This window comes from Polypterus senegalus, chromosome 4, assembly GCF_016835505.1.
Source record: "Polypterus senegalus isolate Bchr_013 chromosome 4, ASM1683550v1, whole genome shotgun sequence".
In the NCBI taxonomy this organism is placed as follows: Eukaryota; Metazoa; Chordata; class Cladistia; order Polypteriformes; family Polypteridae; genus Polypterus; species Polypterus senegalus.
In genome coordinates this window covers 167,369,289-167,393,135 of record NC_053157.1, presented here as the reverse complement: position 1 = coordinate 167,393,135, position 23,847 = coordinate 167,369,289, and the positions used below count along the sequence as shown (strand labels likewise).

At 41.5% G+C, this 23,847-nt stretch overlaps 1 protein-coding gene across 5 annotated transcripts in view; it reads left to right on the top strand.

The window, feature by feature from the left end:
• The first annotated feature begins 12,262 nt into the window (after positions 1 to 12,262).
• Positions 12,263 to 23,847, top strand: part of rgs12b (regulator of G protein signaling 12b) — a 233,183-nt gene continuing 221,598 nt past the window's right edge. For 2 of the 5 annotated variants that reach the window (XM_039751633.1, XM_039751637.1), the window contains exons 1-3: positions 12,885 to 12,968; positions 14,770 to 14,865; positions 17,739 to 19,695. In XM_039751633.1, coding sequence (XP_039607567.1) covers positions 17,857 to 19,695 — 1,839 coding nt within the window. In that variant the 5' untranslated portion in view covers positions 12,885 to 12,968; positions 14,770 to 14,865; positions 17,739 to 17,856. Of the gene's footprint in view, positions 12,428 to 12,884; positions 12,969 to 13,195; positions 13,279 to 14,769; positions 14,866 to 17,738; positions 19,696 to 23,847 lie in introns of those variants that run through there. The other 3 variants (XM_039751634.1, XM_039751635.1, XM_039751636.1) reach the window with 3 other exon arrangements.

Genomic DNA, 23,847 nt, shown 5'->3' with positions numbered 1-23,847 from the left:
ATTGGAAATCAAAGTCAAAAGCTGTAACCTCAAGGCTGGAGCTTTTATAAGAAAGTACTGGAGCACTTGAGTTTGAGCATGAAGCAGGCCTAGGCCTCTGGACAATATGGTGCCTCTGGCTGCTGAGATTAAAGAATTAAGTGTCGGTTAAGCACTGCACGTACACTCACCTAAAGGATTATTAGGAACACCTGTTCAATTTCTCATTAATGCAATTATCTAATCAACCAATCACATGGCAGTTGCTTCAATGCATTTAGGGGTGTGGTCCTGGTCAAGACAATCTCCTGAACTCCAAACTGAATGTCAGAATGGGAAAGAAAGGTGATTTAAGCAATTTTGAGCGTGGCATGGTTGTTGGTTCCAGACGGGCCGGTCTGAGTATTTCACAATCTGCTCAGTTACTGGGATTTTCACGCACAACCATTTCTAGGGTTTACAAAGAATGGTGTGAAAAGGGAAAAACATCCAATATGCGGCAGTCCTGTGGGCGAAAATGCCTTGTTGATGCTAGAGGTCAGAGGAGAATGGGCCGACTGATTCAAGCTGATAGAAGAGCAACTTTGACTGAAATAACCACTCATTACAACCGAGGTATGCAGCAAAGCATTTGTGAAGCCACAACATGCACAACCTTGAGGCGGATGGGCTACAACAGCAGAAGACCCCACCGGGTACCACTCATCTCCACTACAAATAGGAAAAAGAGGCTACAATTTGCACGAGTTCACCAATATTGGACAGTTGAAGACTGGAAAAATGTTGCCTGGTCTGATGAGTCTCGATTTCTGTTGAGACATTCAAATGGTAGAGTCAGAATTTGGCGTAAACAGAATGAGAACATGGATCCATCATGCCTTGTTACCACTGTGCAGGCTGGTGGTGGTGGTGGTGTAATGGTGTGGGGGGTGTTTTCTTGGCACATTTTAGGCCCCTTAGTGCCAATTGGGCATCGTTTAAATGCCACGGTCTACCTGAGCATTGTTTCTGACCATGTCCATCGCTTCATGACCACTATGTACCCATCCTCTGATGGCTACTTCCAGCAGGATAATGCACCATGTCACAAAGCTCGAATCATTTCAAATTGGTTTCTTGAACATGACCATGAGTTCACTGTACTAAAATGGCCCCCACAGTCACCAGATCTCAACCTAATAGAGCATCTTTGGGATGTGGTGGAACGGGAGCTTCGTGCCCTGGATGTGCATCCCACAAATCTCCATCAACTGCAAGATGCTATCCTATTAATATGGACCAACATTTCTAAAGAATGCTTTCAGCACCTTGTTGAATCAATGCCACGTAAAATTAAGGCAGTTCTGAAGGCGAAACGGGGTCAAACAACGTATTAGTATGGTGTTCCTAATAATCCTTTAGGTGAGTGTATATTGTGTTCACAACAGTTATGAGAGTAGGTTAATTATGGCCCCATCCACACTACTGCATTTTCGCTTAAAAACACAAACACTACCTGGTTTTATTGCCTTTGATTCACACTACCCTGATATTTTCCATCCACCCATCCATTCTTCCATTATCCAACCCACTATATCCTAACTACAGGGTCACAGGGGTCTGCTAGAGCCAATCCCAGCCAACACAGGGCACAAGGAAGGAAACAAACCCTGTGCAGGGCACCAGCCCACCGCAGCCTGATATTTTCAACCTCTAAAAGTTGATAATTTTCAAAATTCTCTCCAGGGGCATATACTTCTTAAAAAAACACTTGTCATTTCTGTTTGACTGGCTGAAAACGTAGATGCAGATTCTAATCGTGCTCTGATTGGTCTGTACTTATAACATGACCCTTCCCTGATTGGGTCCTGCTCATTACAAACATCTTACCAATTGGTTGGTCACCTTTCACAGAAGTAAGCCATATTCCAACGTGTGCCACACATAGAAGAGGTGTTTTCCATGGTGTTTGTAGTGTTGCTTACCTCTATGCGTCTAAATTGTGTTTGTACTGTTTCAATGCTGCACATCTGCACAAACATCAAATCATTTACTGGTCACTACAGTTTTGCAGTAAATCCCATGGCCAGCTGTGTTGCTCTCCCTTCAAGGATTTTTCTGCCAATGTGCACATGTCCAGTAAAAGTAAATAAATGCATTTCCAGTCATTTCAGTGCAGGCAAAGAACATTTTGTAAACTTTATGAAAATGCTAGTATGGACAGAGATTATTTTGGTTTAAATGTGTAATTTTAAATGATAGTGTAGTAGTGTGAATGTAGCCTAAGGATTTCACATCTGTTAAAGATGCACTGTGTAATTTTGCATAACCAGACCAAATGAATGCTCTGTGTTTAAACTACCATCTTAAGTGGAGGACACTTTATAACATTAGACCAGGAACTGTAGCACCCCGTGACAGCGAATGGTTGATCTGGGCGATGAGTGTTTGCACTATAGTCCTTCCCTGGACTAATACAATTAGTAGCTTTAGATCTAGTTCAGAAACAACACAAATTATACTCTAGTTAAGTAGAGCTCCTACACTGTGTGCACAATTATTAGGCAAGTGAGTATTTTGACCATATCATCACTTTTAATGCGTATATTCCAACTCCAAGCTGTATTAACTTGAATGCTTATTGGATTTAAGCACGTCAGGTGATGTGTATTTGTGTAATGAGGGAGGGTGTGGCCTAAGGAGATCAACACCCTATATCAAGGTGTGCAGAATTATTAGGCAGCTAGTTTTCCTCAGGCAAAATGGGCCAAAAAAGAGATTTAACTGACTCTGAAAAGTCAAAAATTGTAAAAAGTCTTTCAGAGGGATGCAGCACTTTTGGAATTGCTAAGATATTGGTGTGTGATCACAGAACCATCAAACATTTTGTTGCAAATAGTCAACAGGGTCGCAAGAAACGTGTTGAGAACAAAAGACGCAAATTAGCTGCCAAAGATTTGAGAAGAATCAAACGTGAAGCTACCAGGAACCCATTATCCTCCAGTACTTTCATATTCCAGAGCTGCAACCTACCTGGAGTGCCCAGAAGTACAAGGTGTTCAGTGCTCAAAGACATGGCCAAGGTAAGGAGGGCTGAAACCCAACCACCACTGAACAAGAAACATAAGTTGAAACGTCAAAACTGGGCCAAGAAATATCTGAAGACAGATTTTTTCAAAGGTTTTATGGACCGATGAGATGAGAGTGACTCTTGATGGACCAGATGGATGGACCTGTGGATCAGTAATGGGCCCAGAGCTCCACTCCAACGTGGAGGTGGGGTACTGGTATGAGCTGGTATTTTTAAAGATGAGCTAGTTGGACCTTTTGCATTGAAGATGAACTCAAAATCAACTCCCAAACCTACTGCCAGTTTTTCGAAGACACTTTCTTCAAACAGTGATACAGGAAAAAGACCATGATTTTTATGCAGGCCAATGCTCCATCACTTGCATCGAAGTTCTCCACTGCGTGGCCAGCCAGTAAAGGCCTTAAAGATGAAGGAATAATGACATGGCCCCTTCCTCATCTGACCTAAACCCTATCGAGAACTTGTGGGCACTTCTTAAACGCTAGATTTACGGGGGAGAAAAACAATACACCTCTCTGAAGAGTGTCTGGGAGGCTGTAGTCACTGCTCCACAAAAGCTGATCGTCAACAGATCAAGAAACTGACAGACTCCATGAATGGAAAGGCTTATGACTGTTATTGGAAAGAAGGGTGGCTATATTGGTCATTGATTGATTGATTGATTTTTTTGAAATGTCAGAGATGTTTATTTGTAAATTTGGAGGTGTTTGTTTATTATTCTCACTATAACAGATGAAAAGAAACAAGTGAGATGGGAAAATTTTCATTTTTCCTTTAGTTGCATAATAAATCTGCACACTAATAGTTGCCTAATAATTGTGCGCACATATGTATTCCCTGATGATGTTCACACTCACATTTCCGTTGTGAAACATTCAGGTTTCAGGTTTATTAACATTTTGGATTGACTGATAGCACTGTGTTTGTTCCATATTAAAATTAATCCTCAAAAATACAACTTGCCTAATAATTCTGCACTCCCTGTACATGTTAAATACTGCAATGGAAAAAAAAAAGCTATTTGGACCATTTAGCTTGTACTGCTATAACTTTAGGCCTTATTACTCTAGAAGTCCAGCAGTGTCTGTATTTTTCCATTTCACACACAACAAGAAAAAATGTCTGTGCAGCTAAAAACTTCAAGTAAATATAAGGAAGCTCTGCTGACCCCTTAAAAATGACACAATCACAATGAAACACCACTTGTGAATGTTTTAAATAGAAATAAACAATTATAACAAATGCTCCATTAGTTAACAACCCAAATTAAATTGTTAGTGTTTTTTTTTCAATTTATACAGTTTGAATCTTTAACTGTTTTCTTATTTTAATAGACATTTGCACTTTGGGGTGATCAGCAGCTCCACACTTAAGCAAAGCTTACGTGGCTCACCAGGAGACCCTTGGACATCATGTTGTCACTGCAGGTGCCAGGAAAACAAGAATACCAATGTCCTGTTTGTTTTAAATAATCTATGGAGCTGGACACTTGGCCATCTGATTGTAAATTAGTTTATGGCTTATAATTAGAATGTTTACTTAACATCAAATGTACGTTTGTAGCAGGGGTCCTCAATCCCAGTCCTGGAGGGCCGCAGTGGCTTAAGGTTTTTGTTCTAACCCGGTTGCTTAATTAGAAAGCAATTCTTGTCAATAATTTAATTTCATGGCTTGCTAGTGCTTTAACTCTGCTATGTCAGGTCATTCTCATATCCTAGATTTTCTTCCCCTTTTTAAGGATTTCATCCTAATGATTTGAAGGCTAAAATGGAGGAGTAATTTTCAGTCCTTTCCTTTTTTTCTCTTCACTGCCTTCCAAGTATTTAATTAAACCCAATAGTGCATGATAAATACACACAGGTGTAAATGGTAACAAGCTAAATGGAGAAATGTTGGTCTTTTTTGTCATTTGCATGTTATTGCTAATTAGGAGTAATTAAAAACCAAGACTACAGCTGTTTAAGACTAAAATAAGCAATCAGGGTTCAAAATCCTAATGAGCGACACAACTAAAGTGAAGCAGAAGTGTTACTTGAGCAATAAGGGCTTCTTATTAAGCAAATGGGTTAGAGCAAAAACCTGCAGCCACTGCAGCCCACCAGGACCGTGATTGAGGACCCCTGGTTTGTGGCTTCCGATAATCAGCTGGTTTAATTGAGCATCACACAAAGTAAATGTACACACTGCATATTCTGTGTATATGTAATGTTTCTGCACACTTAACAATTTGCCAAGCTTGTAGCATCACAATGCCATTGCACACAATTTGTTAAGCCTATACACAATGGCACTGTACCACAGAGATATGGTGGCAAGGGAAAATGTGGTTATTTTAAGGAAGTGATGTGAGCAAGAAAGACAAAAACAATGGTGGTAGTGTATTAATTCTGAGTGTGGATGCACCTACCTCCACACCCCACCTACAATATAAAATGTCAATGGGTGGCAAAAACAAATATGCATTTCATATCATTGTAATTCTAAACTTCTTTTAGTGTATATCTGTAGTACAAGGGTGTTGTACCGTGTTAGCCATTGTGAATGTAGTGAGAAGTCAAGCAAAATGACACCTTTTATTGGCTAACTAGAAAGATTACAATATGCAAGTTTTCGAGGCAACTCAGGCACCTTCTTCAGGCAAGATATAATCAATTTGACATTACATCTTGCCTGAAGAAGGTGCCCGAGTTGCCTCAAAAACTTGCATATTGTAATCTTTCTAGTTAGCTAATAAAAGGTGTCATTTTGCTTGACTTCTCAGTGTAAATCTGCAAATTGTTCTTTTCCAGTTCAAACTTGGGGATTTGGCTACAGGTTAATGCTCAGCTAACGAGGTGTCAATGACTTTCTCACACTCTTCTGTATGCACTGTGAGCCACCAGTCTTTTTTTATTTTTTCCTCTTCCAACTGTCATTTATTCTAGAAAAGCACATTAACATCACCCTTACACATTATATGCAAGATTGGCTGACTGTGAGATACAGGCCTTTTCCTGTGGAAGTTTACACAATTTACACGATTTGGACTGAGCCAACTTTAGCACCCTATATTTCTTCCACCACTGGATAGCGGTGGTTTTTGCTCACTGACCTTATGTCGTTCTTGTGTTTTGGCAATGTTTTCCTCCAGCAGCGGATCGTGTAGCGCCAGCAATGATCACCTGTTATTCCTGTGCTTGCATTCGGTTTATAAAGTAATTGCAAATTAAGTACCACAGACAAAATACAAATGGTTTTAAATGAAATTAACAAGCTCTGCCCTGCTCTTGTCTGATTCTGCACACTACCCTCGCAGTAAGCTGCACGCCCGTGGATGACTTCAAGTACCACGTGGTAGAAGCGATCATTACAACAACAAATCAGCCCAGTGGCAGCCAGAGATAGATAGATAGATAGATACTTTATTAATCCCAAGGGGAAATTCACATATTCCAACAGCAGCATACTGATAAAGAACAATATTAAATTTAAGAGTGATAAAATTGCATAACAGACAATAACTTTGTATAATGTTAATATTTACCCCCGGGGTGAAATTGAGGAGTCGCATAGTGAGGGGGAGGAATGATCTCCTCAGTCTGTCAGTTGAGCAGGACAGTGACAGCAGTTGGTTGCTGAAGCTGCTCCTCTGTCTGTAGATGATCCTTTTCAGTGGATGCAGTGGATTCTCCATGACTGACAGGAGCCTGCTCAGTGGCCGTAGCTCCGCCACAGATGTCAAACTGTCCAGCTCCGTGCCTACAATAGAAACTGCCTTCCTCACCAGTTTGTCCAGGCATCCCTCATCTTTTTCCCCAGCACACCACTGCGTAGATGAGGGTGCTCGCCACAACCGTCTGATAGAACATCTGCAGCATTTTATTGCAGATGTTGAAGGACGCCACTCTTCTAAGGAAGTATAGTCGGCTCTGTCCTCTCTTGCACAAAGCATCAGTATTGGTAGTCCAGTCCAATTTACAATCCAGCTGCACTCCCAGGTATTTATAGGTCTGTACCCTCTGCACAAAGACACCTCTGATGATCATGGGGTCCTCCTAAAATCCACCACCAGTTCCTTGGTCTTGCTGGTGTTCAGTTGTAGGTGGTTTGAGTCGCACCATTTAACAAAGTCCTTGATTAGGTTCCTATACTCCTCGCCCTGCCCACTCCTGATGCAGCCCACAATAGTAGTGACGTCAGCGAACTTTTGCACGTGGCAGGACTCCGAGTTGTATTGGAAGTCTGATGTATATAGGCTATACAGGACCCGAGAAAGTACAGTCCCCCGCGGCGCTCCTGTGTTGCAGACCACAATGTCAGACCTGCAGTTCCTGAGACGCACATACTGAGGTCTGTCTGTAAGAATGTCCACAATCCATGCCACCAGGTGTGAATCTACTCCCATCTCTGTCAGCTTGTCCCTAAGGAGCAGAGGTTGGATGGTGTTGAAGACTCTATATATGTCCAGAAACATAATTCTTACTGCACCACTGCCTCTGTCCAAGTTGGAGAGGGATCAGTGTAGTATATAGATGATGGCATCCTCTGTTCCCATTTTCTCCTGGTATGCGAACTGCAGAGGGTCGAGGGCATGATGGACCTGTGGCCTCAGGTGGTGAAGCAGCAGCCACTCCATGGTCTTCATCACATATGACGTCAGGGCAACAGGCCTGAAGTCATTCAGCTCACCAGGACGTGATATCTTTGGGACTGGGGTGATGCAAGATGTTTTCCAAAGCCTCGGGACTTTCCCCTGTTCCAGGCTCAGGTTGAAGATGCACTGTAGAGGACTCCCCAGCTCCAACGCACAGGCCTTCAACAGTCGTGGCGATACTCCATCTGGACCCATTGCTTTGCTGGCATGAAGTCTCCTCAGCTCTCTGCTTACCTGGGCTGCTGTAATTGTGGGTGGGGGGGAAACTCTCTCCTATGCTGGTATCAGCAAAAGGATGGGTGGAGGGTGCAGTACCGAGGTGAGAGTGGGTTAGGGTGGTCAAACCTATTAAAGAAGTTGTTCATCTGGTTTGCTCTCTCCACGCCTCTCTTGATGGTGGCACCCCACTTCGAGCTGCAGCCAGTGATGATCTTCATCCCATCCCACACTTCCTTCATGCTGTTATTCTGCAACTTCTGCTTAGAGTTTTCAACTTTCAGAGGATTTAAAGAATAGCACAATTATAGATGAGAAAAGATCATTGAGCCTAAAATACCATGGCACTTCTTATGTACTTAATCCTTTCAAAACATGATTTATATGCCACTAATATGCTGCTTTTAAACATGCTGTTTGCCAACATGTTCTATGTATCTACCATTCCTAACACTTAAGTGAAATTTACTCTTGGCCACCTTTTACTCCTGTTGTTTGGTGCAAGACAATAATGAACGTGTGCACTGGCCAGAGTTGCTTTGTGCCCGATTCTGCTGCTTTGGCCCCCCCTTTGACCCAAAATATAAGCATTTTGGATTTTTTTTTTTTGTATTATGATTTTAAACTCTCTCTGTTACCATTTGCAGAAAGTGGAATGAATTAATCCCATAAACGTTGTTTCTTACTTCATACCCCACATTACTGAGTGTTCAAAATGGGATTCAGGGCCATAGTGAGATTGGGCTGTGGGGCCTCCAAGTGCTTACACTGGTCAGGCCTGACATCAGCAGTCTTAGGCCCAGCTGCCTATGCAGGTCTGAAGCGTTAAAAAGTCACCTCAAACGTTCCAAAATGTCAAAAGCTCAAAGATAGGAAACCGTAAAAAAATACTTTGGTTGAAGGGACAATCAAGGAAATAGTTATAATTTAAATAAAATTTAAAAATGTTGAATATGTTGTCTTCTGTTCTCTGCAGCTGGCCTGCAACTCCGCTCCTGCCTCCATTTAACTCGACACTTCCAACGAAGCAGCCTTTGAGTTCAAGTGGTACCCGAAGTGGGACACTGCACAACTAACAGCCAGAAGACAACTTGGCTAACAGACTTTATTCTTGTACTTGAAGAAACAGTACTGGAGTTTTATTCAGTTGTCACAGCAAACCTGACTAGTCATTTTGTTCCACTGGCAGTTCCTTCAGGCTAAAAGAACTCCAAGGCATCTTCCTCAGAAGCATTCAGTTGAAGGGAGACAGGAACCGAGCCGCTGGCATCTTCATTAAGCAAAGAACAAAATACGGCATAAATAAGAAGACTTTAAAGGAAAGGAACATAGTGTGATAAGAGTTATGCACGACAGTCTACAGTTGAACCCATACAGATATACTATTACGTTGTGGGAAAGTCTGCTTCTTTTGTATCTGCCTCCCTCTGAAAGTGTTTTCTCTGTGGTTGTACCAGTCTCAGAGCATGAAAGCGCGGTGCAGACAGTCACAAAATATCTACACCAAACCCTTTGCGGAGTGTCTTGTGAATGTTTACTTAAAACAAATTATACAATTATAATATTAGTTATAAAGTTATACAATATGAAATTATAACTATAACAAGACTATGCATCAAAGAGGTATGAAAACTCCTGGACCTTTTACTCCCATAAAGATTATCCCAAGAATCTGGAAGAAAAAAAGGACATTAATATCAAAAAGGCATGCTTCAAAAGCCATTACTCTATATCTTGATATTCACCCACCACTGAGGAGGAGTGCGTTAAATTTGAAAAAGCTATCAAGGAGTCCCTACATTTGCTCCTTCCACTTCATGGATCTCGTTTCAAAGAAGCACAGAATTCTGAAGCAGAAAGAACACACGTCTGTCAAAAATGTTTTTTCCCCCTCAAAGAGTTTGCTGGTCACATGGTAGTTAGCACTGCTACAAGATATGCAGTTTTCATAGTCTGCATGCTCTGTTGACCTTGTTCTTTTTCATCTCAAAGCCATTTAGTTCTAAACATTGCCATTTCAATTTAGGCAGTTCACAGTCAACATATTTTTCTAAGCAACACGTAATAGTGAATCTCCCACTTTACTTACCTTGTAGATCTATATTGCTGTGTTTGGTAAACTGAGGATAAGGATATCTTATGCCAGCTCTCCATTGTTTGATTTGATTGTATAATTACATATTTGAGCTGGAGGGGCAAGCATGTTAGTAACCCTGAACCTAGCAGTGTATTTGCGTTAGGGTAGCTGGTTGCGGTGGATTATCTCCAGGTTGGATGTGGTGAATGGTTTCCTCAAAGGCTGCCAAGTTTTATAAGCTCCTCATTTGGGGAGAACAATACCCCCCCAACTCCCCACAGTTCAGTCATTGCTGGCATGTCTTGCCAATTGATGGCAATGCAGTAACTGTGGGCTCAGAATTATGCTAGAGCAGTCTGCCCATGTATAGGACAGCCCCAACATAATTTTCAATACAAAAACACAATTGTCAATTTTAACGACAATCTAAAAAAAATTCTGTGGGTTGAAAAGCAACACGCTTTCACGATTTTCAAAAGTCTTTTCTCTAGACAGACAAATATAAATAAACTATGAGGAGACAAGGCAGGCTGCCCGTACAGTACCATCCACGTCTGAGGTGCTGCACTGGTCAGTCTTCTTCTTGGGATCACATCCAGTAATCCATTAATGCCATCTACTGGGCGGAGGTTTCAACATCAATTCCCTATCTATATTACAATTTGTAAAACTTCTAGAAAGTACTACAGGTGGAATCCTGTTATAACAAAATTCTCAAGACATTAAAAATATTTTTGTTATAACGGAAATTTTGTTATAATGAATATTGGAAAAATACGTATAGTATTTCTGACCAGGACCACCGGGGATTTGCCGTGTTTGTTACTTCAACATTCGCTATAACAGGATTTAACTTGTATATTCTGAATTTTTAGAATACTTTGTAAAGGCTTTAAATAGACATCTATTTTCAGTTATATTTACTATATGGTAATTAATAGTTTTATATTATTTTCATTTTAGTTTTTATTAATTATACTAGCTATACAAACTACTTCATTTAAATTGCAAGATGAAAGACCTTTTTGAGCAACATTTTCAACTAACTTTTATTTTACCCTATTATATTTTGGTCTATAAACCAAGTAATGCTCTGTTTTTTTAATCCCACCTTGTTTACATATTCCTGTTTTATGTCTGCCACAATAACAGTACTATTGACTCAAACCAACATGTCCAAGTCTTACTCTATTATATATAACCAGTAACAGCACACTGTACGATAACATGCAGTGAATACACTTGACTTGAGCATTCGTAGTTTTCATACTTCTTCTCAATGTTTAGCATTCGTTTGCTCTGAGGTTTATGTGCTTAATGCTTCCTGAGCAGATCTTCTTTACTCCGAGCAGACCACTTCTTCTCTTCTTTCGTCGACATTTTTTTGTGTTAAAACAGTAAGTCAGTGGTTTTTTTTTTTTTTGCAATTACTTGGCATGTTTTCTTTAATTTTTTGTTTAAGATGGCACTTATGTCTTCAATCTTCCTAAAAAATAATTACAGATATGAAGAGGTAGGGGAAGTGACGGCAAAAGTGGTAGGGAATGACAACAGCGCCCGTATGCATGCACCGCTGCTGCCGAGAGTTGATTCTACAATAAAATAAAAATAAAAAGAGGAATAACCTTTGAGGTCAATCACCTCACCCCGAAAGCAGATCTTAGATGTCACGTAGTAGAAGTGTACCAAATTTCAGGTCAATAGGTCAAACCGTTTGTGAGCTACAGGTGATTAAAAATCCCGGACAGACAATCACCCATGGTAGTGTATTATATATAAAGATATTATTCCTTTTCCTTCAAGGACTCCATGTATTCATACCTCTTACTGAAGGTTTTACCTGAAACGGAGGTCTTCCTTTTCCACTACTCTCCCAGCTGTTTTGCCACTCAGTATAAAGTGCCTTTTTAAAATTATAGTTAAATTCACATTTACCTAAAGGAATCATATAGTCAGTGTCTGTTTTATCTAAAGCATTCTTAGCTAGCTTATCTGCAATTTCATTGCCATACACTCTTATGTGCATTAATCCATACAAACTTTATATTATTTAAATACATGTTGGTAATGATATGATTAACTTCTAATAAAAGGTCACTTCTCTTAGATGACTTTCCCGATTCGAAGGCCTTCAAATATGATAATAAGGCTTATCAATATAACGACTCTATTAGATTTGATATCATTTACCCATTCTAAAGCAAGAATGATCTGCTGTGAAGACTGATCATTCGTCAGATATTCTTTTTATCCATCTTTTTAGCACTGGCCAGTCTCACCGGACGCGCTTACCCTTACGCAGATCCGGCAGCCCCTCGGTCACGTGACCTCGCCTTTCTCTTTTAATTGATGTCTTATAGTTTGCAGCGCGCGGCGGAGGCACAGCAGAGCACAGTTGCCGTGCAGCCAGCTACTTACACAGCAGCGTGGAGTCTCAGAACATAGGGCGCTGGTGAGTAAAGAATAGTGCTGCTGTCCGCCTTCCTCCTTGTTCAGTTAAACACACTAACCTGACACGGTTTGATGAAATACCAGAATAACAGAAGGATCGCCTTATTATAAAACGTAAATAAACATGTTGGATTTTAAGTTAGAGTCATGGTGACAACTCCCTCAATTTCAGCAGAAACGCTAATAACTTTGTTTATTTTCTCCGTCCGCAACATGTCGCGCAGCCAGCTGCTATAGCAACAGCACACACCTGCGTTCAGTTAGTTTTCAAACTCCGTTCGACTGACGGGGCACATTTCGACGGTTGATAAAAAGAAACGCCTGCCCAATCTCCGCCCTCGAGGCGTTGAAAAAAAGGATGGACAAACCAACCATCCAATAGGATTTATAAGTTGTCCTGGAGCTGCAGGGGGTTGTTATGGGAACGCCACGTCATTTTTCCAATGGGGAAAGGAGGGTCGAGCCAGTCGTTCATCAAGGTTGTGTGTTCCGATCCCCCTCCCCAGGAGATACTGAGTGCAGCGCTGTGTCGGATCGAAACAGTAAGTTTAGAAAAGTTTACATAATTACCATTTGCTGAGGCACCTTGCTAGGAATAATTCTGTTTTTGTTGAAATTAGAAATTTATTTCCTAAACGGTATATTCATTGCACACTTTGTGTTCAAATTTTATTTTTGAAAGACCATTGTTTGCATTATGCGTGTTTAAACAGAATGGATTGTTTTTCCTGCATTTGTCATAAATGCGATGATTTCTAACGGTTTCCAGCATGTCGGAGTTCCTTTAAACGGAGGAAGATCCTTCTGATAGAGCAGTCGATAGAGATTCTTCGCGACTGTTGTACATCACAGGTACCTCTTTCACTTAAATTCCAATTTAAACGGAGAGCTATTTTGTACTTTAGTGACGGTGAGATAACCAATGGCACACGTGCGTACAGGTACACAGCATCATATACGGGAACTCTTTGTACTTGGTGACAGGTGAGGAAAAGTAAAAACTCTTGTTTAGAAAGAATCCATTCTTTCTAAACAGTTTTGGCAGATATAATATGGGGTCATTTCAGTTTCATTTGTGGATTCTTTTATTGGACAGGTGTGCACGCGGGTCCCGTTTGCCACAGTCCTCCTTTACTGATCGTAGTCCATTAGCTGCGTGTGGAGGAGGTTCAAGTCTGTTTAGCGCCACACAATTCAAAAGGTACAGCAGAAGAGGCAGTAGGTGAAAGTCCATGTTGAAGAGCCCCACTCTCCCGGTGGTAAAAGTGTAAGGATTCTGTTGAAACTGCTGTGATCCCCACCGTGGTTTCAGTGTCCTATTGATCTAGCGAGTGCCTTTATGTATTTCGCAGAGGAAAAATGAATGCACAAGGAAATAAAATGGAAATTTTAACGAAGTGTGTTTATATATATATATATATATATATATATATATATATATATATATATATATATATATATATATATATATATATATATATATAAGTTTCAGAGTTTTTCTGTTCCATTTAGATGTTTCTATTAATGGTGTTCATTCTCCCTTTTCTAATAATATTATTCAGTTTATTTAAGTTTTCACTTAATGTTTGAAAATTCTTTTTGATGATCTGCGGTTTTGCCTTGATGTAAAGTCGATGTAATGACCTTTACACATTTTGTTCCCAATGTTCAGGACACTGATGGAAAATGTTAAGTTGAAGGCATCTGTTACTTTTTGTCCTGGAATGTATTATTTTCTCCATTGCTAATGCAGTGTGATCTTTCATAATTGTGTAAATTCATTGATATTCAGGTAGAGGTGTGGACTTTCTCCAGATAAGCTGCTGTTGTACCGTTAGAGTTTTGGAGAGTGATTTTTGTCATCGTCTAATAGTCTGCTCCCTCTTGTTCAGGTTTTGGTCTTTTTCTCTGGTTGCACCTTCTAATCTTATTCTTGTATGTATTATAACTTGCTTTTTAAATCCTTTGGATAAAGGCATCTGCTAACTAATAATCGGGTAAGGTGATCTGTGCTTCCTATTCAGAATATTTGATGTCTTTTAAGACATTCTTCTTTATCATGGTGCTGGAGGATGGTGATGAGCTGCATGTATGTTGGTTGGACCTGCAAGTAACAATTTCGCTTTAATTCCATAAACTTCCCAGTAATACTACTTTAAAGTGAATAATTTATTTTGCTGTGTGACAAATTCTCATTTGTCACTTGTATATACAAGTACAGCCATGCTCTTAAAAGCAGGAGCTTCACATTTAAGCTTAATTTAAGTCTTTATTAGGAAAAGGCCATTAACAGAATGTCCTCACTGTTTTCTTGTGTTCTTGAACCTTCTTTTTCCATTACAGATCAACAGTGTGTCAGCCAGAGACTATCCTGACGATGTCAGGATCCATCCTTGGATGGAACCACCAGGCCAGTTCTGCGGTACCCCATAACCAAATGTGAGCACCTTTGTGATGTACCTTCAGAAAGTCTTAACGAGCTCATCAGCAGGGCCCTGGCTGAAAACTGAAACCTTCTCCTTGGAAGTACAAAGCAGAAATGCTATCCACCTAACAGTTCTAAAACTAGTTTCAAATAAGTTTTGACAGTTGATATTACCAGTCTGTTTAAAAGTGTGCTCAACGCAAATTATTTGTCGCATATAATCCTCTTTATTACCGAAAAACAAAATGCAATAGAAAAACACTTCTAATTAAAAGGAAAACATCCATCCATCATCCAACCCGCTATATCCGAACTACAGGGTCACGGGGGGTCTGCTGGAGCCAATCCCAGCCAACACAGGGCGCCAGCCCACCGTAGGACACACACCCTGTCCTCACTAGGGACAATTTAGGACCACCAATGTACCTAACCTGCACGTCTTTGGACTGTGGGAGGAAACCGGAGCCATGGGGAGAACATGCAAACTCCACGCAGGGAGGACCCGGGAAGCAAACCCAGATCTCCTTACTGCGAGGCAGCAGCGCTATCCACTGAGCCACCGTGCTGCCCCAAAAGGAAAACCTGAATATTGTAATATTCTGAAGACAATCCATGAAGTTTAGCACTTCATCCCCACCAGAGTCAGAGAAGTACTAAGCAATAGATTCCCATCCTGGGCTCTATTCACATTAAAAGCCTAATTTCTCAATTCTGATTTTTTTTTTGCTCAGATCACATTTGCCAGTGTTTATAGTCCACTTTCATAAGTACACGTGACCTGCATCTAACTGTTGTGAATAAGGTGCTATATACGCGGCCAACCCCGGCACAGGCATGTGTCAAACACACCAGACTTTTATTGTTCTTTTCCTGTGGGGCCCGTCTTCCCTGTGAACCCCACAGGCAATACACAGTCCAAAAACCCTTCTTCAGGCAACCTCTTCCTCCTGATTCTGGCCCTGAGTAGTGGCTGCAGGCTCTTTTTGTAGCCCTCCCTGAAGTGCTCCAGGTGGTAATTGGCCTAATTAGGGTGCACTTCCGGGTGTGGCTGCCTTCCAGCCCACACAGGCTCGTTAAGCCATGCAGCTCCTCTGGGTGGTGGCCACGGAGCCCAACAGGTCTGAGTCCTGAAGTCCCACCCCTGTAACCCAGGAGGGCTGCCACCAACTTTTCTGGGGGATGTAGAGTGCATCCCATGGCTGCTCCGCCGGATCCAGTGTTGAAGGGACGTCCCGGGCCGAGCATGGGACCTGGCTGCCCGTCACACTGTAATGTGAATACATCTGTTCTCTGAAACTGCACACGTGCAGACTGATGATGTTTGTGTGTGAGCCAACTGTGTCATCAACAATAAAAAAAGTTATAGACAAACTGGACATGATGATAACTGGTATATCCATCGCTTTTTGCTTTCAAAGATGCAAGGAGTTTGTCAGCTGTACATGATTAGGTCAAGAAGGTGAAAAATAAGGTCAGACTACTAGCTTTTGCTGTTTTCACGGTTGTTAATGGCACTGCTGAAGCAAGAGATATACTGTATGTGAGTACGAGAAAGGAGCCAGTGATGGTGAGACCGTGACTGTGGTCACAGCTGTAGCTGCCCTCCATTGTTGTTTTGCCTCGCTGCCGGTGCTGGCTGATGACTGCAGTGCTGGCCCAAAAAACACATAAATTCTGAACTGACCATTCTCATTCGTGTTGCATGGCCACGAATCAGATACACATCCGATCTCTTTCCACATGTGAATGGGGCTCAAATCTGTTTTGCAAAGATTGGGTTTCTGTGTCCACACTGCCCTGAAACCATCAGATTTGTGTACATTAAGGCAAAAAATTGTGTTTTTGTCACTTCAGCCTGGTAATGTGAACGTAGCCATACGTGGCTCTTCATACAGTATAAAACTGCAAATTAAATAAGGGTCAGTCCAACCAAGGCCCAGCATGCTTAGTTTAGAATTACTTTATTGAGTTCTTGCCAATTCTGAATGCTTTTAGCTTCTAACTTTATAATGAGCATGTTCTGTCAGCTGGTAACATACTGGCCCAGAATGAGTAAATTCTGGCTAGTATGAGTGTGCCTTGCAGTAGCCTGGCTCCATATCCTGGATTGCTGCCCTCCTTGCCCCCAGTGCTTATGGGATAAGTCCCAGCACTTCTTTAGTATGTACTGGATAAGAAAAAGGATGGATAGATTTTAGTTTTATAAGAACGTTAACGTTCTTTATATCATCTTGAACAATTCTGCACAACGTCTTTGTGACACGCTAACACCAAGTACTTTCAGCCAACAGATCATTCAGCAGAGGTGTATTAAACACTTCTGGGGTTCCTTTATATCAATGGCAGTACCCCAGCAACTGTAATTGCCAAGTCAGAAGTTTTCTTTCTTTTTAGTCATTCTGGTTTTTATTTATTGGGCTTCTGTAAAAAGCCAAATTCCCCAATGGGGAGATACAAAGTCCTATCTATGTATCTATGAAGGATGGTCCTGAAGCATAGGAGATAGCACTCTGGCTTCATAGATCCATCATCCTGGGTTCCAGTCTTGTGCCCTGTATATATCCATGTGTGTTCTCTGTCTGCATGGATTGCACTCTGAGTACCCAACAATGTGCAGGTTATGTGCCTCAGTTTGACTATGAACTGCGATTGACCAATGGCCTGTGTAAAGCTATTTCATGCCTGTACCCAGTGCTGTCAATATATATATTTAAATTAGATTTGGCAGATTTGCAAGTGGTATGGTATGTTTATTGTAAAGAATTTAGCAAGTTCTGCTTTCAAATGTAACTTGAGGATAGGCTGAATCCAGACCTATCAAGCAAGCTGATGTCAAGTGACTTCTGATGTCCATTATTTTGCTAATACTTTTTTTTTTCCTTTCCAGTAAGCTGCTGCTACCTGAGAGAAATGAGATGGAGATGTGTTGGCACTGAGAGGTAATCACTTAGGTGTTACATTTAGTTACCCTGTGACATTTTTCTTGAAACCTTGATAGAACAAAAATGTTCAGACAAGGAGAAACTGCAAAGCGTCGCCTGAATTTACACATCTCAACACGAGTAAGAAGTGTGGAGGTTGCACGAGGAAAAACAGGATATGGTTTCACTCTTTCTGGCCAAGCCCCTTGTGTCCTCAATTGTGTTCTAAAAGGAAGTCCGGCAGACTATGTCGGACTTCGAGCTGGGGATCAAATCCTTAGTGTCAACGATATCAATGTTTGCAGTGCTTCCCATGAAGATGTCGTACAATTAATTGGCCGGTGTTCTGGGTTGTTGCACATGGTGATTGGTGAGGGGAGTAATCACCTGGATTCGTGTTCAAGTGATGAAGAACTGGCATTCCATGAAACAAAAAACTGGATTAAACCCAAGGTTGATTCTAAAACCCTTGGTATTAACAGAGCAGAGCGAGTTGTGGCAGAAATGCAGTCTGGTGGAATTTTTAACATGATCCTGGAGAACTCATGCCATTCTCCCTGTGCCTCTGGAAAAGTGGCAGGTAAAGCAAGGCCTTTATCGGAACCCAACATCAGAAACAGACATGAGAGTACAAAGAGCAATCCGGATTTGTTTTCAGAGGAAGAGGCAACCAGAGAAGTGAACGATGATTCTGTCTTTGTTTCAGTGTTTGAAAATCAGGAGGATTTTGGTCTTGATGCAAGCATTTTAAATGTTGGAATGATTGTGGGGTACCTTGGTTCTATTGAACTGGCTTCTACAAGTGCAAACCTAGAAAATGACAGCTTGCAGGCCATCCGGGGTTGCATGAGGCGATTACGAGCTGAACAAAAGATCCATTCTTTGGTGATGATGAAAATAATGCATGACTGTATTCAGCTTTGCAATGACAAAGGCTCAGTGATTGCTGTTTATCCAGCTGAGAAGCTTGCCTTCAGTGCTGTGTGTCCGGATGACCGAAGATTTTTTGGACTTGTCACCATGCACGTTATAGACAACCACATTTTTGCTACAAAGGAAGAGAATGGGCTGAGGACTTCTTGCCATGTTTTCATGGTGGATCCTGACCTTTGCTATCACAAAATTCATCAGGGCATAGCTCGACGTTTTAATTTTGATTGTACCCCCGATCCGGATGTGAGTGGGTGCTTAGAATTCCCAGCAACATCTCAACCCGTCCTTCAGTTTGTCTCTGTGCTCTATCGGGACATGGGGGAGTCAATAGAAGGAATGCGAGCAAGAGCCTTTATTGATAGTGATGTTGACGCTCAGCAGAATAACAGCACGAGCAGTAACAGTGACAGTGGCATTGGGAATTTTCAGCAAGAAGAGAAGAACAACAGGGTTCTTTTGGTTGATTTGGGGGGCAATCCAGGCAGGCATGTTCCTGCTGGCCTATGGGAAAATCCTCCCTCCCGGAATACAAGCCAGCCAACACCACACTGGGCTAGTTACCGCTATGACCAGGAAGCAAAATATAATCTGTCTGACCTGCCACATGTTGACCTCCATACCTCGGGTAGGCACCTTGGCCCTGCTGCTCGGCTCGATGTCCCCATGGCTGCCTCGAGAAATAATTATCCTCCAGTTAAAAAGCAGGGGCCAATTGGAGCTGTTCACTCAGGTGGTCAGAGGTGGCTTCCTGTTCATGTTCTGCGAGACTGGCAGCAAGGACATAGCAGCGACCAGGAATCGTATGCCGAGTCCACAGATGGCTGGTCAAGTGCAAACTGCAGTACGCTGCCTCCTCCAATGAGCAAAATCCCAGCTGATCGATACCGAGCTGCAAGAGACATTGGTCGGCCCTCTCAGCTCGTATCGCACAAAGACGAGTGGTCCCAGAAGTTGCTTGGTGCAGAGAAGAACAGAGACAGTTATAAAAAGGTGAGACTGAATATACCTCTGCCAACAACATTTTGAAATAATTGTCAACATTCATTTTATGAGTTTGTTTTTGGGAGTAAGCAAGTGGGTGCTTCTGTTTGAGATATTTCATATCACTCTGACATTATTTATATACAATTTCAATTATTATTTCTTCATTTACTATATCTCAATAGCGTGTGTGTGGGTTGGGTTGATTGGTGATTCCAAATTTGTCTTGTGCAGAGGATGTGCAAGTGTCTTCTCCTAGGATTGACTCTGGCTCCCTGTGACCCTCTTCTGAATGAAGTGGGTTTGAAAATGTCGTATTATTTGACATTTACATTTGTTTGTATGACTTTATTAACAGGTTTGCTTAAAGAAGGAGTGTCCACCTCTGGTCCTGGTGGGCCGCAGTGGCTGCAGGTTTTCATTCTAAACATGTTCTTGATTAGTGAGACATTTTTGCTGCTGATTAACTTGTTTTGGCTTAGTTTTAATTGACAAGACTCAGGCCCCTTAGTTGTTTCTTTTTCGTTAATGAGCAGCTAAACAATAATGAGACACAAAACAAGCCGCCACAATGTCTCGGTCATGTTGGTCTGCTCAGGTCACCAAAACATCTTGACGGTGGTCTTAGAAAAAACAGAATATCATCAGTCTGCTGTGGCAGAATGAGAGCAGCAGCAAGTTAATGATATTCAATAATGGCTTTAATTAACAGCAAGAAGTGGCTTCTCATTAAGAAACTGGTTGGAGTGAAACTGGATGGAGTTTGACGTTCTAATTTAGCTGGTCATCTGTTGGCTCGTTTCACATCTCATTTCTTTTTGGCTACCGTTTAATGAAGAAACAAATCAATTCAGAAGACTGAATCCTTAAAAACAGGGCTATGAAAATAAAGGTAAAATTAGTTAATTAGCAGTGAAAACTACTTGCTGATTAGGAAAAGGGTTAGAATGAAAATCTGCAGCCACTGCGGCCCACCAATACTGGTGTTGGACTGTGACGATGTGGGTTCTGGCTCCACACTCCCTTTGCTATTGGAAGCACTCGAACCCAACACCGTCGATAATGTTGCCGAGTGAGCTAGTCAATGGAGGCAAATTAAGCATCTGAGCAAGGGGAAGGTAAAAAGTGCAAAAGTGCTTTTATTTATAATTGTCCATCAAATCAAAAACAGTGTTCCAATAAATAGTGCAGATCTTCAATAAAATAAATAATCCATTAAAAGAACACGTGGGGGTTAAAACTCAATAGAAAAACAATCCTTAAAATCGGAGGTTAAATCTTCTTATGGAATCAATCTTACAACACTAACACAATCCGGTGCCTATTTTCTGTATGCGTCTCACCTGCTTATCCCGTACGGGCTTAGCAGCAGGCAAGACGCTCTCTGCAGCTGCCCTCCTACATCACACGCTCGAGACTGGAGACCTCCCGATCCCTGGCTTCGGTCTGGCACTCATCCCAGTCCCCGAGACTTGATTACCCTCAACGGCCAGGTCGCCCACGTTGGGGATTCCATCACCAAGTCTCCCGACTTCCGCTGCCTTTTCCATGGCCTCTCTGCGGCCCGTCGCTTTCACCTTGTCACTCCCGCTACCAGATCGCTCAGCGGGAGCAACATCTACACAAACACCTGGGTGTCGGCCTAACACCCAGCTTCCTCGCAGCTGCCCACGAGCGCTCAATCGCGCGCTCACCACACGCTCCGCGTGTCCGTCTCTCTCCTGCACCGCTTGCTTCCACGCTCCCTGTAACCTCCGTCCTCTCCTTTCCTTTCTCTCCAATCGATTCTCTCTCTTTCCTCTTTCTCCCCAACCGACTTGCGCTTCTTTTAAAAACGTGAGGGGCCATCACAGCTGCAGCATTAGCCACGGGAGCAATCACGAATGTGGGCAGTTCCTCACCTGTGCACACGGTGAGAAACGCCCACATCGACGACTGCCCCGCGGCTCGCTAACAACGCCCCTCACGAAGCCGCCTCGGGTGCGGTGATTATTTATTTAAAATCAATGGCCTTTTCTCCACGAGCTGTGGACCCATAACACCACATGGACACACCTGGCTTAAGGCTTCTACTGCAGTTTATTGACATATTGTTAAGGGAATATTCAAAATGTCCCATGTATATTTATCCTCCCTACAAAAGAGCTTTACAAATGTCTAGCAATTCATTTGATTCAACAATCGGCCCACAAGCAGTTTTTGTAATCCGATTGTGCTGTTTAGTTACATATTTATGCGATTGCTCATTATATCTTTAATGTATTTAGAAAATGAGCTGCTAAAACTGTGCCACATGGTACAGTAAGCGTCCAGTTTTAATTTTAGCTCCTCTTAAATGAATTATACTGTTTCAAATCTTTTCCTGAGGGGAATTTTAACAAGGAAGATGTTCACAGCATAAATTATAGGCTTTGGTTTGAGCGTTTCTTGGAAATATTGTTACATCATGGTGTGTTGTGCAGTACGGCGACCTATTAAACAATAGGCTTCCTTTCCCATCTTGGAGGATGGTGGCCAGAGGTTTTTTTATTTGTGAAATAGTACAGTATTTTTTTCCATTCCTTGCATCTTTTATAACATATGTTTTTAAGAGGACAGGCTACCTTGCAGCATAGTATGTGTCATATTTTTGTATTATGCGTGAACTTCAATAGTACTCCAATAATGAAAAGACTTGTTAAACATTCAAGTACCATTTTAAAACAGGAGAAAATCTGCTTAAAGGTTTGGTTTCCATAGTTATTGAGCTCTTAGGCACTGAAAACTGTGGAACAAACTGAAATTTTTAGAAGAAATAAAGCATTCTTCTAGTAAAAAATATATAGGTTGAGCCTTCTTAAGAATACGGTACATTTTAGGAGTACAGAAGTTGTAAACAAAAATAATGGGTCATTGATTAGTGCTCCTAGTAAGTAAATGGGCTGCAGCCGCATACAGCATTGGTTCCAGGGCTGACTCTGCAGCTTGAATAAGTGCAAATATCCAGGGTTATGTTAATGAATATCCTAAAGTTGCTTTCGCACCGTATCTGGTAAGAAAAGCTTTCATTTGATTCAATATTTTGGTGCATTTTAAGATTTTAACTTTAACTGTGGATGGGGCACACACAATGGTTATTTTATTTAGAGTTTATCGTCCCATGGGCCTGAGCAGTGCAGAGCAATGTCAGAGGTGGGGACTGAATTGATAGCCTGTGGGTTTAAGGTCCAAAGAGTTAGAAAGTGCACAACACTGCCTTCTGATAGACTTCATAATCTGAGCAAGGCTAATATGAAATATCCACACTTGCCTTAACTAAATGGTGAGAATACTGAATTTGGAAGGCTGGAAGGCATTGTGCCCTACGCATCCACTCCATGTTTATACGGAGGCTTAAATACCAGACATCTTTGGTGACAGAGATGCTGTAGAACAGAGGAGAAATTTACAAAGAATGCCAGGATAGTAGATTCCTCCTTAAATGAACGTGTCTGAAAAATTTCTAGAATTACCTCAGAAACCCCATTTACCACAGATAGTCTAAAACCGTTTCTTCATTCTGACCTTGCAGCTGTAAATTCTACAGTCTGTTATATTACCTGACATTCTAAAAGCTACCAAATTCTATTTAAGACCACTATACTATTATTGTTTAAACTGATGTTCATATGGGATACTTGTATAAACCTGGGGAGAACATATAAACACTACACATAGCAACCAACCTATGTAGCTACGAGGACCACACTACAAACGCGGTTTTAAATATTGTCTTAAATTCTTAAAATTAATCTTGAAACACTCCCGTTGAAAGTCAAATCTCTTTTAAGAGAAGAACCTAGATCACAGACATAGCTGTCAAAACAGGCAGGCATCACTAACTACCATTTACTGATGATTCGCTTGCCCAACCCTGGGTTTGGTTAACCGGATATACAATTTAAAGAGACTGTTATTTTCATTTCGTTCATTATTTATTTCTTGATATTTGTCAGTATTAAAGCTGTAGCGAAGGAGTTATTCCCCCTAAACCCCACGGGGTGTGCTAAGTGCCAGCCACTTCGCGTCTCTGCCACTCTCGTTGTGAAGAGGGGGGCTGAACACATGCTAAGGAGATGCAGTCGCTCCTCCGAAACCCCCTCTTAAACAGTGATACAATGGGAAACAAATACATTTTTTTTT